This window comes from Pezoporus occidentalis, unplaced genomic scaffold (genome assembly GCF_034315485.1).
Source record: "Pezoporus occidentalis ecotype Australia unplaced genomic scaffold, CSIRO_AGI_Poc_V1 ctg61, whole genome shotgun sequence".
In the NCBI taxonomy this organism is placed as follows: domain Eukaryota; kingdom Metazoa; phylum Chordata; class Aves; order Psittaciformes; family Psittacidae; genus Pezoporus; species Pezoporus occidentalis.
In genome coordinates this window covers 3130317-3145831 of record NW_026915955.1, presented here as the reverse complement: position 1 = coordinate 3145831, position 15515 = coordinate 3130317, and the positions used below count along the sequence as shown (strand labels likewise).

Below are 15515 nucleotides of genomic sequence, written 5' to 3'. Positions count from 1 at the left end.
GCATTCTACATATACACAGGATTTAAAATTATTTTGCACGTGAACACAGACAAACAACCAGCTGCATTGGCTGATGTGTTCCTCATGGATTTTTTTATTCTTTTTTTTTAGAACAAAGAAACCAGCAATCTTCTAGGCAATGGATTGCATTTGCCCTGCTCTACTTTTAAAGTATTCATATTGCCAACATCTACACACAAATTCTCATGCTAAATTTCATTCATTTAGATAATGTTCATTGACACAAGAGAATTGTTTGCTTGCCAAAATACAGGAGGTGATTTTTTTTGTATTGTCGTTTTTCATCTTCAGAAAGCTGCTTTGTGCAGTATATCCTTTATGCCAAATGTAGAAACTTCTTGGCTGCACTGATATGCTATGCATTTTCTCAGCTATAGATTAGGTATAAGAGATCAAAATCTCCATCCTATTCCCACAGATATTGTTCTGACAAAGACCTGTGACATGTGGAGCCTCAATATCCCACCTCCAGTACTGACTTGCTCACAGTACTCACAATATACCATATAGATCATTGTGGGATATTGTTGCCAGCCTGCAGGGGCCTGTCTTAGCTATAACATTTAGATTTCTGCTTTTAAACCCCATTTCTGAGTTTTATCCCCCTTCCAGAACCCATTTTGGTGGTTCTATACACTGTGGAATTTTTTTGTACACTGTGGGTATACTTTAATCCACTAGGTCAGAACAGATAAATACAATGCTGTTGTACTTGTCATAGATAAACAATTGCATCTTGTCTGCAGTATCCACTTTAGATCCTACATGACCTCCTTGGATCGCATCCTGATTGAATGATAATCAATGAACAGAATATTTTAGATGTGAAATTTAAATGATTTTGTGCCCAGTCTTTGAGTCACCTGTACAATGTCTGCTGAGAAGTTCACTCTATTTTGAAAGTACTTGTGGTAGAGCAGGAATGACCTAGTCATGTTTTTCTCCTCCCATTAGTGAGTTAGGAACTTGCACTACTGCATGTGGGCTGTCAATTAGCATTATCTCCATTTGTTTTAGATCCAAACAGGCGGTCTCTTTCAACAATGAACCTTTCGAAACATGTTGATCCAGTCATTAACAAGCGGCTCTCCTCCTCATCTGCAACATTACTAAATTCTCCAGACAGAGGTACAGTTTTAAAGAAAAAAAAAAAAAAAAAAGGAAAGGAAGAAAGAATGTTCTATATTGATGTATCACTTTGCACAGAAACCAAGCTTCTGAAGTAATTTTCTGTACTTCATTTAAGTGGGAGTAAAAAGACTTTAAATGTGAAAAGTAAATGGTTGAATATCTTTTTCATATGAAAAGTAATATATATTTCTTGTTCTTTAAAACAAGAACTTACCTAAATAATCTTACTTTAGCAAATGATAAAAGCAGTGCTTCTGTCAGGTTTTTAGTAAATGAGGTACGACTATTGAAAGAATACATCGCTCCATAGTGCATGTAATCATGTGTGACCTTTATTTGCATTAGGCCATTTTGTCATGATTTTGTTTTCCTTTCTTCCTTGGTAGTAGTTCTTGAATATCTAAGAACACATTGCATGAAGCTTTCAAGCAGTTACTTTATTACCATTTCTGATTATTGAAGAGGCATGTGTGGTTTTCATATGGTCTGTTTATTGACTTTTTACATCATTACTCTTCAAAGATTATTTTATTTCAGTGTATGTTTCTGTTTACAAGTCTGCACAAATTATAAACCATCAAGCATTTGGAAATTAATGTATCTGAATTGCTACCTCTGTTCTGAGGATTTATGAGATTGAAAGACTGAGCTTAAAAGAGTTTTATGAAAGAATCTCTTGTACAATGTGTTCAAAGAGCTTTACAGAAAAGTGTTTGGTAGGGAGTTTTTGTCCTCTACAGAGAATGAGAAGTTCTGTTCCATTTCAATCCAGATAAATACGTTTTAAAAAAACAGTTCCTAGAATGGAATTTTAGTTGTGTTGCAAAACTGATTGGTATACATCATTATTTGTGTGCCTTAACTAAGGGTCATGTTTATGTGTATGTTTGTATGTGTGTATCTGGTTGATTTGATGAGCCATGTTAATCTGGTGGGCTAATCTAGTTGAAGAGTCTGGTAACTTGCAAAAAATACAGCATTACATTAGGAAATAATTTATTCCAAAACTCCAGTAATTTTTTTGCTCTAAGCTTTGAAATACAGTAATTTCAATTTCTACTAGCTTTTCGGGTGTATATAGTTTTTTGCAGATGGTTTCTGCAGGGGATGCTTCTTTAAGGCAAGATCTTAAGAGGGTGAAAGAACAGCAGCAGACACTAAATATGTAGTCTCTTGTGGACTGTAACTCATTGTGGCATACTTTCTGCCACCCATTCAAATTCAGGAGAAGCTAGACTGAATATTAGGCAGCGTAGCAGTGGGGAAAGGGAAGGAGCATGGAAGAAGCGATGGCCATATGTCAAAAACTTTAATTTTTTGCTTGGCATTTCTGTTAGAACAGCACAGAACTCTGAAGGAGTCCTTTATGTCTTTCAGAACTCCGAGACAGAAAGCAAATCCAAGCACTGTAAGTGCCTTCTTTCTTGTGTGAAGTCATATACCTAAATCTAGTTGAGCATGTATCTGGAGAAGTGCCAACGGTCTCTCCAGTGGCCTCAACATCTTAAGGCAAATGCTTAAAGGAAGGCTCTGTCTGCTCCCCGTTTCACCTTCCAGAGTGCACTCAACCATACTGTGAGTGTAATGCATGCTCCTACATGCGAAACTGTGAGCTGGAGATGAGGATGAGAAGCTTACCCTAAGTGGCTTAGAGCTTTCATGAAGAATGTCTTCTGTTAAGCAGCGCCTTTTTATGACTTGAAGGACAGGAATTATTTTTTATTTTTGCTCAGCAAAAGACTGAAGTTTTCATTAACTAATTGCCTAAAGAATGGTTAATTCCTTTTCAAATATGGTGTTGCTATATAGCTCTTTACCAGAATTTTACAATTGGGCAACTTCTCATCATGCTTTTATGTTAGCGGTACAGGTCTGAGTAGGTGAAACTGCAAGAAAACCTGAACACATGTATTCAGGTTGGTGACCGATATATTTTGGTGTCTGTGCTCTTTAAGGAGAGCTCAGCAAATGGGTAATATTTTAGATGAGGTATGAGTTACACACTTTCAGCTTCGAAAAGCAAAATTTGCACCACAGTTGTGTTCTTCCTCTTCTCTACTGTGCTATTCCTTTCAAATAGGTGAAGGTCTCAACCACTGCATCACCGTTGTTTGCCACCTTCATGGAAGAAATTCAGAGACTCCAGAATTGTTTTCTGTTGAAAGAGAATCTAAGCATAGAGTAGTTTTGCCCATCTACTTTTTTACCACCTTTGTGGCTCTGTATGAGCAAACACCACTGTTATCACTGGTCTCCCCTTTCGTGGTGCTCATCAGGAGGCCTGTTCAGTCCCTGTCCCCCATCTGTTTCTAGGATTAATCAGATGCTGCTGTTTGCTTACTTGCAATTTATTGTGCTGCTGCTGAGATAATTTTACAGTGTTCAGTTTATATATCCTGAAGACAAATATAGATGATTGTAATCAATTCACTGTTGCCAGCTCCCTGGGACTTTGTGTGTTTTTCAGTTACAAATTAAACTATAAAGATATTTAATCTGTTTAAACTAATCTGCTTGTAGCTGTGGCCAGGGGTACTTGCTTGCACCAGCAACCCTATTAACAAATGGGCTTCCTGCATGGAAACAAGGAGCAAGCAGCCCTGAGAGTGATAGCCTAACACAGCATGAGAATAAAAAATAGTTTCCCTTTGTCTGTCAGAGAGTGTGAAGAACTGAATCTTGAGAACACTGCCTCCACCACCCCCCCCCACCCCCACCCCCAAGGTATTAAAAACAAAAAAAACAAGAAAAAAGCCATCAACTGACTTCATTGCCTTAAAGTTGATCTTATTGTTTCAGGTGCTCTTTGGTTTGTATTCCATTTGCTTCAGTGTGAATTTGACACCAAATTGAAGTTGTTCAATGCACTGAGGTGTTAATACTCTTGTAACCCAGTGGGCAGAAGTTTGCCTGTTCTAGGCTAACGGTGATGCTGATGACTGGGAATATGTGTTTAAAATATCAAATATGATACTTCTAGGGAGCATCTGAAGTAGTCAGTATGTGATGACCTTGATCCACAAAGCTGAGGTGTATTTAAATGAACTCTGATCTAAACCAATTTAGGGCATCTAGGGAGATGGCTAAAAGTATTTTGACACCTGAATCAGGCCCATTGCTTATATGGAGAAGCGAGTTTTTGTTGGTCTCTCTTAGCTCACTGTTTGGTGCATATCAGGTAGCTCACTCCCAAACATTGCCTCAGTGCTGATAGTTCAATGCTGTGGGCGCACGATTGCTTCCAGTAGGTAATGTGGATATAAGCTCCTCTGTGTTAGGGACAAAGACAAGAGATTTAAACCATGCTTACTTCACTAACAAATGGGATAGGTGAGTGTCCTGGGTTCAGCAGTAGCAGTCATTTTTCCCCTTCTTGGTAGCTGGTGCAGTGCAGTGTTTTGACTTTCAGCTTGGGAACAGAGCTGATAGTGATGTTTAGGTTTGGCCAAGGACTTTGTGAGCCTCATGCTCTGTCAGGGGGGAGGGGAAGCCAGGAGGAAGCAGAGACGGGACACCTGACCCAAACTGACCAAAGAGGTATTCCATACCACAGCATGTCATGGCCAGGATGTAACTGGGAGTGAGCCGGAAGGGCTGGGAGACTGCAGGGTTGGAGGAGGTATCGGTCGGAGCTTGGTCGGGCTGGGGGGGCGAGTTATCGGTCGGCTGGTGGTGAGATGATGTATTCTCTTCCTTTGTTATTTCCTTTATCATTATTATTATTGGTGGTAGCAGTAGTGATCTGTGTTATACCTTAGCTACTAAACTGTTCTTATCTCAACCCGTGGGAGTTGCATTCTTTTCGATTCTCCTCTCCATCCCTCCGAGAGCAGGGGGAGGGCAAGAAAAGGGGGGGAAGTGAGCGAACGAGTTACCTGACTGGGTTTAAACCACGACAGTGAGACATGACAATTTAGTGTTCTAACTCATCAATCTCTTAGCTGTGTCCTCGTGAAACTACTTCATCTCTGGGGCCTCATATAGGGTCTGTACTGACCCACAGGGCCATATTGCATTGTGACATTTACTTATCAGCAGCTTGCATCTGTACAGATGAACTCCACAAAATTGATCGTATACATGGCACTGATTTATTGGCCTAAAATTTCAGGGACTGCTTTCTAAAGTTGTGTGATCTTTGTGTTAAACTACAATTGAAGAGTTTCTCCATACTCGTGCTTGTGAGCCTTGCCTAGTAAAGCCTGAGACCACAAAAAGGAATCTGTTGTCTTTTAACAGTAGTTTTAAATAGTGATCATACTGAGCATGGTGCCTGGAGAAGAAAGGAAGCAAAGATTTTGCCATTATTGCATCAGTTTAAGGGTAACTCTGTGATTCCCCCCCCCCCCCCCCCCCCGCTTCATTATTAAATTACAAGCTTTATGATAACATGTGAGCTGTAATAGAGGTCTCTGTAGGCTGTTTTGTGTGTCTGTAGAATCTGTACCAATGCAGAATGGAACTATTAATCACAAAGAGCTCTGGCAGCCGTACACTTTGTAAGGACACTTATCCAGAGAGCCTGCTGTCTTTGAGAGTCCTATATTTCTATAGTAATGCCCCTTATTGAGTTAGCAGAATTTAGGGGAGCAATTTGAGAAGTGAAAAACAGCACTGAGGGCAGATTAGGCAATTAGATTTTCATAGGATGAGATTGAGATCGGCCCCTCTTTTCATGGGGGCTCAGCATGGAGTAGATTAAAGACAGATTCAGTTTATGGCTATTAAAAGTGATGGATCTCTACCTTTAAAAATGCAAATTTATCTCAAATTTATTACAGCCAGCCACAACGGATGTGTTAGAGGTTGAGCCTCATAAATTCAAGCTGCAGTTTGTTTTGTTGCTGTAAATACCAAACTAAGGCCAATGACAGCTGAGACATAAGAGCACCTGATTTCCCTGGCAACATTAAGGTTATTGCTGTGATGTAGACTTATTATAATGAACTAGTATGGGAACTAGTTGAATGGTGTTTTTTTTGTGGTTCTCATTATAATGAGATGCAACTATTTGTTGCATCAAAGTATCAAAGAAACACCTGCTTCAATATAAAAAAATAACTTATAGGGTTCTTTTGGTTGCTACTTCACCATGATCCATGTTTCAATAGTAGTTTTTTTTTAAATAAATTTGAAATGTAAGAGCAATATATTGACAAGCGAAATTTGCATTAAGCAATGTTGGGGAAAAGCAAGCCAAAGGAGTGATTGCAGCCAGGTCAATATGTAGTGTGTTTTCAGAACAGACTGACAATGCAAAAAGTTGACTTTTGCTACTGTTCTAAATTGAACATTAACATTAGTAGGGTTGGTTTGTTGTTTTGTTTTTTTTTTTTTTGTCAGAGAATTAATAATGGAATGTACTTACTCTATTCTGTAACTTAGTGTATTACTGAGAACTGTAGCTGCTTAGCTTGGTATCTGCAGTTGAGATGCATTGTATCCTTTTGTGTTGTTTTGATAAAACCTCTTTCTTTGACACAATTCTCTGTATAGTGTTAAGCATCCTTCTTTTTTCTAGCTCAGCTGGCAGACTTTGGAGGTGTTTTGGTGATTGGTCCTTTTTGTAACTCTTTGTGTAGAAAGAGTTTGGAACATAAACATCTCTGTCAAATTCTATGTTTAGGAGTGGCAACTGCTCTCCTAGTACAGAAGTTGTCCCATAATCCCTGATAGGGAATATCGTGTGTGCAATACATCAGTATTAATTTGATAACAATTTGCCATAATGGCACAGGCAGTAACACAAACTAAATGTTCAGATATATGTTCCCATAAGAATTTTGTTACTCAAACAGGGTAAGAATAAAATGCAAAGTACTGAATGACTGTATGCTTTTGATCTTGCAGGGCAGGTTCAAGGTTTTCATGGTACGCAGTACTGATGAGCTAATACTAATACTTCTACAGCATGTATTTGTCTGTGAAGTGTTTGATCTAACATGTTGCTTGTATGGTGCATGTTCAGCTCGCCGCCTACAGCTCAGTCCATGGGAGAGCAGCATTGTTAACAGACTCCTGACGCCCACTCACTCATTTCTGGCCCGAAGTAAAAGCACCGCTGCACTGTCTGGAGATGCAGGTAAACCCACAGGAACAGAGGCTTCATGTCAAAGACACTTATTTTTCCACATTACCTGTGGGAGGTTGTAGTTACTGATCTAATTATGAGCATACAGTAGCATCCCAGAATGAGCTTGAATGTCTATGATTACATTGCGCGACAGCATGAAAGTTTGCTTGTACAGTTGTTTGCTATGCTTCTTTCTCTGTCTCCAACCATCTCTTTCTTAATTTCTGTTGTCTCTTCATCAATGCAATAAATGAATACAACACACACAGGGCAGCAGTGTCACACTGTCCGTGGCTATCTAAGGAAATGTGCACAATGTTATGAAGAGCTCATTCAGCACACCCACTGCTAAGGCTGTGAGCTGCTTGCTGCAAAGGATAGTTTCACTCTCTATAAGGGCACTTTCCACATGGAGTAAGTTAGACTTGTAGAAAGATAGTCCCTGGTTGCCATGGATTTAATACATGTGAATTTAAATGTGCAGGTTTAGTGAGGTTATAATAATTATGAAGTTCTCTGCCAGCCCCAGAACAGATCTGTTGATATACTTACTGAGGTGAAAATTAACATGACGAAATGTAAAAATATTTCTAGGTGGTAACTTAAAGTCCAGGGAAAATGGCATTCCAAAGAAAACCAGGGCATACTTGCTTATCATGTATTTTAGGCAGGTGACAGCTGCCTCTTCTTTTATTGTGGTATGTTTTATGATCATGCACTGTGGACTTGATGATTACAATAGTATATTGCTGCACATGCTGAATGCTTAAGCCTAGGCAGGTTTCTCTTGTCTGATAGGACTGGATTTTTATTCTGATTAAGGGACACAGAACATAAGAAGGAATAGAGATCTGGTAAGATTAAAGACTCTTTCACTTAAGAGCTCTTATAAGTAATGAGGCTGCAATACAGGAGCAAAAACATAGATGATATTCTGCAAGCAGTGGAATAGACAAATACAGAATTCTTTTTAACCCTTCACAAACAACAGCTGGTAAAATAAATAGTTAATGTCATTTACCAAGCAGGATATTGGAAATTCAGCTCTTTTATTTTTTTTTAGGGAAATCATTGTCTTAGTTTCGTAAGTGGTTACTTTACTGAAGCAAGCATGAAGATTTTCTTTTCTGACTGCTATTGTTGGTTCTGTGCCATAAACTCTAAACTGAGTAGCATATTGCAAATATTGCAGGAATGACTCACTTGTCAGTTATCAGGATGAGGTAATTCCCTGAAATGCCTTCCCTATGCTTACTGGAACTGTACCACCCAGAAGAATACTCCATCTGCTCATTGTTTTCCAGGTATTATTCTCTAGGAGCAATAACTGCAGTCCCTTCATGCAGCGTGCTTCCTGGAGATTAATGATCAGGTGGTGGTAATGGCTCACAGCTGTACTCTAAGCACTCAACTCATCCCAGCCTGTCATTATTCCCTAGAAAATTACTCTGCCCTTTGGCTGTAAAGATAAATTATGATGCAAAAAAATCAAAATCAAATTAAATATGGATTCGTGCCCTTAAATTTTAAGTGAGCTGTTACGGACATCCAACATAAGAGTATGTTTGGCCCTTTTTTTCAAATAACCCTCTAAAACCTAGGTGTTTTTTAAATAACTCTCCACAAGCTCCTCTGAGCAGATGTAATCCTGTTGGTACAGCATTCCCTGGGAGTGCTTCCTGAAGCATTGTTTGGCAACATCACAAATGAAAATGATCTGGTTGTCTTTTAATACTTACGATATCATCCTTGGTGGTAACTTCAGATAATCAGTGTGCAAGTGAGAGAATTGATTCACAGAATGTAGGAACCAATAAATTACAAGATGTTTTAAAACATACGTTGTGCCACTTCCTCCTATCTGGATTAGATACACTCAACAAAAAAAAAAATCCTCACAAACAAAAGCTCCTCTTTTCTTGTTTCTTGATTTTTATTTATTCTTTTAAGTCAGTCATTTTATAATATCTAATTAAACAGAAATTCCTATAAATGATAAGGCAAGCATGAGTGCTGTTGCTGTTACACTTAGAATCATAGAATCATAGAATAGTTAGGGTTGGAAAGGACCTTAAGATCATCTAGTTCCAACCCCCCTGCCATGGGCAGGGACACCTTACGCTAAATCATATCACCCAAGGCCTCATCCAACCTGGTCTTGAACACTGCCAGGGATGGAGCATTCACAGCCTCCCTGGGCTCTTTATTCATGATGTTAATCTCTTAGTACAGGAGAATTTGTAGTGTTGGTACTGTTAAGTCTATGAGCTCTTCCTGTAACAGCAGCTGTACCGTTGTAAAACTTGAAGAATTGACTGTATGTGGAACTGCGTTCTTTCAAGTGTGCTCAGAGAGGGATCTACAGGCAAGAAATTTTGGGAGTGCTTACCAAGAAAACTGAGGATGTAATTCTCTTGCTTTGTGGTGGTTTTATGTTTTTGTTTTGGGGTTTTTTGGTTTGGGTTTTTGGTTTGTTTGGTTTTTTTTTGTTTTTTTTGTTTGTTTGTTTGTTTTTTTTATTTATTTAAAGGGGGATAGGGGAGATTCCATACAGATGCTCTACTTTTCCTTCCAGTAACATACTGAATAATAATAATGCTAAGACTGTATTAAATGACCAGGAAGGACAAACAGGAGCAGACAAATAAATCTCAGCAATAACAATGTAGTTTTTCCTAGTCTCCTCCTTCAGTTAAGAGAAAGCCCAAGACTACATTGCTGCAAAAATTTACCCATGATACATTTTGCACTGTTACAATTTTCTTTGAATGTATAATTGGAACACCGTATATCTGATAATCTGTCACTGGCAGGAGATCTTTTAGTAATAGTCTTTTGTCCTTGTGCAAACCAATGAAAACTGCTGTCCTGGTTACTCAAATATTAATTTCGAAGTTCATTTGTTTTTAGCCTGCTTTCTGTAATGTGTAAAATAGTTTGCTTTGAAAAATGTATAATCAACTGTTATTCTGGGTTATCAAAGAATATTAAAAGTTCTTAAATGGGTAGGTTTCAAATAGAAGCCTTCAAAAAGAAAACACATCACTTGCTAAAAATTGTAGACAGCAGTTTCATTGATGTCCTCGGTGAAGCTGGTTTGTATTCTTAATGTGTTTTGATGTTTGTGTGTATCTCCTTTTATTTTCCTCCACTTCCAAGATCAATTAACAGGCATTCTGATTTTAGTTTGATTGTTTTCTATTCCAAATGCAACTGAAATTCATGTCAATGTATATACTAAGCCAGTCAGACCTGTCATTGTGTCCACTGCTTTTTCACCAGTTGTATAAAAACAGAAAATCATCATTATTTTCTACTACTATGTGGCATACTTCTTGATGTATTCAAAATACTTAGTTTCCAAATGGAAAAGTACATGAGTGTCTATTGAAATGGTATCATTACTGTATGCGTGGCCAAGCTAGTGTATCAAATGATGGTTCTGACTTGAAAATTAGTCATTCCTCTATGTATTAATACCTTCTTTCTTTTCTGTCTTTCTCGGTTGTTTCTGTTCCTGCTGGCTTTCCTCTGTCAATTCTCCAATGCTGCTCTGTAATTAAAATTAATAAATAACAAAACCAACCAACACCGTAGTTATCCCCATTTGTCCTCGTTCAGCATCTTGCAGCCCCATCAGTCCTCTGTCCTACAAGGCCATGAACTGCAGGAATCCAGGAGACAGAACAAAACTTTATGCCTCTACTGATGCTGTTGGACGTAGGAGAACAACGCATCTTGCAGGGGTAAGTGAGTTTCTCATGCTATGACCCACTGATTGCATTGCTTGTTAGGACAGGAATAGTTGCAAAGATACTTGATGAAGTCTGATCCTCCCCTCTGTACTGTCCCCACCCTTTCCAATTTATTTCATAGTTGGCTGGATTTTAAGTGAAATATAGTATGTTATGTGGTGATGTGGCCTGATTGTGCACCAAAGAATCCATGTAGAAAACCATCTGTGTTTTCCAAACATCCATGTTTGCAGAGTGGATGCCTTAGCTTCTCATAAGGCACAGAGGCAGTCACAGTGTGTGTTCCTTTTTCTCAAGTGGATTCTTTGCTGCCTTTTAAGGCCTGACCTGGCGTTGCAGCATTTCCCTTAGTGCCACCTGTTTTTCCCAGCAACCTGTTTTTACAAAGCCTGTAGAATTTCCTATCTTCTGATAGCAAATTCAGCTGAGCCTCTGGGATAAAAAGGGGAGAAGGCATGCACTGACGTATATAAGCACATATAGTGCTATCATTTTAGCTTTACTTTCTTAGGAGAAAAGTTAGTAAAGTTTTAGCTAGTAAAGTTTAGCTAGCAAAGTTTTCCTCATTGAGAAGGAAGAGGTTGGTTTGTAAGCAAGGCTTCCTACAGATCACCTGTTCATTCTGAATGATTTGTTAGCTGTACTATGAATGATGTGTACTTGCAGGGAAAGTCAGAACAGTGTGATACAGGCAGACCGAATACATGTTGACTGTGCTCCAAGCCAACAAGATGCAGTCCTCTCCAGTTCATTTGCTGAACCTGAGCAGTTATATTTTCCCTTGTACCCTATGGCCTGAGTTTGTTTAGAGTGTGAGAAGAGTGAAGTCATCTCTGCAAATGATAGACGTGTTCGTGTTTTTGTTTGGCCTGGTGGGCAAAATGTAAAGAGGCAGTTTTGCTATTGACATCTTTGATGGAAGCAATGTTAATGAAAGTCACATGAATCACAGCCAGTACTTAATCTTCCAGGCAGATGGTATTGTATTGAAGTTTTAAGTTAAGGCATAGCATCGGGATGCATCTGTAGAGAAATCTCATAGTATACATGCAATGCGTATAGTGCATTGCAATCTCCACAGCTATCAGCTTAACACCTCTTGGCTCTTTCTCCTTGCAAGTGGTTTGAGTTTTGGGGAGTTTTGTGTTATGTGGTGAGGATTTTTTGCTTTGTTTTGTGTTTTTTTTTGTTTTGTTTTTAAAGAAGAAAGGTTAGTACATTCTGGTGGAGGATGCATTATGAAAATGTTAATACAAAGGGACTGAGTTACCTGCTGTTTTCAGTAGCCTGTATGGTATGGAGAATCTTTTATTCTATAAACTTTTGTAGAAATTCAGTTTTTTACTTTATTGAGGTTAAGAATGAAATTCTGATGCTCTGTTTTTGAGACTAACAAAGTAGATCCAGTATAGAGAGTTATTGCTAGTGGGCCGAAATTCTTGTTTGTTTTAATGCATTTGTTCTGGTTTGCATGCTTTGATAACTCAAATGATTATCATATTAATCAGTAGATATCTGGTAAATTGTACTGCCAAAGAGCTGGCTTGAGTAATGAATTTAGGATTGAGACCATCTATTGCTAATGCTAAGTTGTGGTTTTGGCAATTTTAATTGTAAACATGATGGTCAAAAAAACCCTCTTGGATTGAGGAATATAAACCAAGTATGCATGCACTCGTGAAGTTTTTTTCAGTCCTTCTTTTCCAGTTGATAACCTGGTTTTCAGTTCAGGAGATGAGCATGGCAGAGCTCTCCGCTAGTGAGGCTCTAAAGCAGTCTGGTGCACATGCTGCAGGGGTTGTGCTTAAGGCCCAGCCAAGGTGGTGACCAGCAGCCTCTCTGCATTATGTTGGCTGACTCGCAGCTCAGTGACCTCTCCAGTATTCCCACCTCTCAGACTCCTGAGTCTGAGCTGATTATTCCAAAAACCTCCAGTTTTTCATCTATAGTTAGAACAGATATATAGATGCCTAAATCTAAAATGGAAAATAAAAAAGGAAAATGAGGAAATTGCTACCATGTGTAAGAATCAATGGCAAGAAAAGTATGTGGCGTGAAATCATCCAAGAAGAAAAAGAACAGGGTAAATGTTGTACCATCTAACTATTCCATGATTCTATGTTTGAGGGCTTTGAGTCTGTAGTGTTCGCATAGGAGTATGAAAGCAAAACCCTTGTGCTATATATGGGCTGTGACTAAGTGTGAGTCTGGGGGTGTGTGGGGGTGTGTTTTTCTCTTTCTTCAAGTGAAATCCTGGAATTATGGGAAGTAGTGGAAGGTACTCTGTGACAATCAGCAAAGATCAAACCTTAAAAGGTAATTTTTTGCCTGTTAGAAAATAAGCCTCTGCAAATTAGCTATTATGCCTTAGGACAGTAGAGAACATGATTAAGAAGGATTCTTGTTGTCAAATGCATATTTACTGTTAAAGATGGTGACAAATTACAGGGTCTGTATTAATGAATTTGTTAAACCGGCTGTAGAAACTACTGACTCAGCACTGCTTTTTCTCAGCCCCCCCCCCCCCATCCCCTCATCCTTAACTGAGTTTGCTTTGCTTTCGTTATTCATGTGAACTCTGGCTTGACTTTTGTCTTTTTGTTTGCTGAACTATAGACTGACAAAAAAGAAAAAGAGAGAGACCATTTGTCATCCAGCTTCTCAGCCAGCTTTAAAGGAGGTCATTTTTCTTCCAACCCCAAAGCTAGATCACCAGCTCCCTCTCCAGTTTGGTAAGCCAAGTACACGCCTAGCTGGAGGTTGAGCTATAGGCAGCTTTGATCGTTCTGTTAATTAAATGTGAAATAGTGCAAACTTATTTGGTGATGTAGATGTTTTCTCTCTGCATCAAAGGAAAGAGTTCTGCTTTTAGAAAAATATTACTACTGCTCTGAGGAAAGGGAAGGAGGAGGAAGATACTGATTTCTTCCCTCCTGGCTGGGCTTGGTGATCACACATGTGGAGAGTTGCAAAGAGAAGCATTTTGCATGAAAGTAGTGAGATTCTCCAGGAATCCTGCTTGATAGCAAAGAAATAGAGATGCTGTTCTACTTTTAGCCATTGTAGTTGTAGAAGGGATGTGTAGGTGGTGTCCAGCAGAGCATGCATGATGGTGATTATTGCTCTTTGGTTACACAGGCATGCATCAAAGTCTTTGCCTTTTTTGCCTGGCACACCCAAGCAGATAAATTCCCCACCTGGTTCCTCCAGAGTTTCCTCTGCTCAGGCACGTCCTCCTTCTCCTGGCAACATCCGGCCAGTCAAAAAAGAGGTCAAGCCAGAGAGTGAGAAAAAAAGATCAGAAAAGGAGGCTGAAAAGGCCAATGAGGAGAGGACAGAAGACAGTAAAGGAGCTTCTGCAGGTACTGGAGAAGCTGCAAGTCGAGAAGAACTTGCTGTCCAGGCAGAGCTCCCTCAAGGTAAGAATAGATCCTCCTTTAGGTTAAGGAATATCTAGAGTCTACTATGTTCTTCCTCTCTCTGAAATGATGTAGCTTTCAGTAGTTTTCTATCAAAAATTAATCTAAGTTCTTCAGAATATTCCTACAGATGTGTGTTCATTGAGAAATCTGTAAACAGGTTGAAGCTCTCCTGTTTGTAAAAGTAGAAACAACATGCGCAGTGTGAATTCCCAGCCCTCTTCTCTGCCTTTTTGGACTGGGATTTTGTCCCTCAGATCATGACACTGCTTCTTTTCAATACTACTGAAGTAGAATAATAGTGATCTGAAGACAGGAAGCCATTACATAACATAGTGTGAGCAGTGAAAATGTCCACCTGTGCTAGACACTCAGCACAGTTGTACCGATAACACCACCAGCTTACCTGTGATCTTTCAAGAGTACCACACCATGGGACAGATTAGCGGGATAAAGTGGAATGCAGAGGAGGGGTACCAAGAGGAAGAGTAGAGAAGAACAAGCAGAATTTTTCAGGGAAAATGAGTTGTTAAAGAAAAGACAAACAAAAGAACCCCACACCAACCCTGAAAAGCAGCAAGGCAGAAAAGGATGTACACACAAAATAAAATAACGCTTCTAAAATGTAGGAAGAGCAAAAGGTAAATATGAAAACGAAGTGTAGTTTTGTTCTAGCACACATCTTAACCCATTGTAAGTACAACATAAACTGTCTGTCTTGCAGATGCAATAAAATGACTATTGTGACTTAAGATTCTGAATTTAAAATTCGTAGATTCCCCTGTGATTGTCCTTAAGAAAACAGTTTCAAGCATTAATAATTCTGCATTTAACTGCATGATTTGTAGTTGGGGGTTCTTCTTCTGTAATAAGACCTGATGCAATTGTATTTTTTTTTTTTTTGTTCTAACAAGTTCTGTTACAGTAGTTGCAGTCTGACACCCAATCCCTGCCACGTAATGAACCTAAGAGATTTACAGTAATAAATTGATGCAACTGTTAGTCATGGGCATGGCATGTAAAGAAGATATAATTGCCATATTAGCATGGGGTTTCACTGTTCTGATGATAACTTTGGCCTGTTTTTTAATGAGAAACCTCCTTTTTAAAAAGGAT

General features: G+C 38.9%; 1 protein-coding gene across 13 annotated transcripts in view; it reads left to right on the top strand.

Annotated features, from left to right (window-relative positions):
* Positions 1 to 15515, top strand: part of MAP7 (microtubule associated protein 7) — a 113678-nt gene that overhangs the window by 81951 nt on the left and 16212 nt on the right. For 9 of the 13 annotated variants that reach the window (XM_062639658.1, XM_062639657.1, XM_062639656.1 and 6 more), the window contains exons 6-10: positions 1039 to 1149; positions 7121 to 7234; positions 10823 to 10971; positions 13597 to 13712; positions 14119 to 14399. In XM_062639658.1, coding sequence (XP_062495642.1) covers positions 1039 to 1149; positions 7121 to 7234; positions 10823 to 10971; positions 13597 to 13712; positions 14119 to 14399 — 771 coding nt within the window. The remainder of the gene's footprint in view (positions 1 to 1038; positions 1150 to 7120; positions 7235 to 10822; positions 10972 to 13596; positions 13713 to 14118; positions 14400 to 15515) is intronic. The other 4 variants (XM_062639655.1, XM_062639659.1, XM_062639662.1 and 1 more) reach the window with 4 other exon arrangements.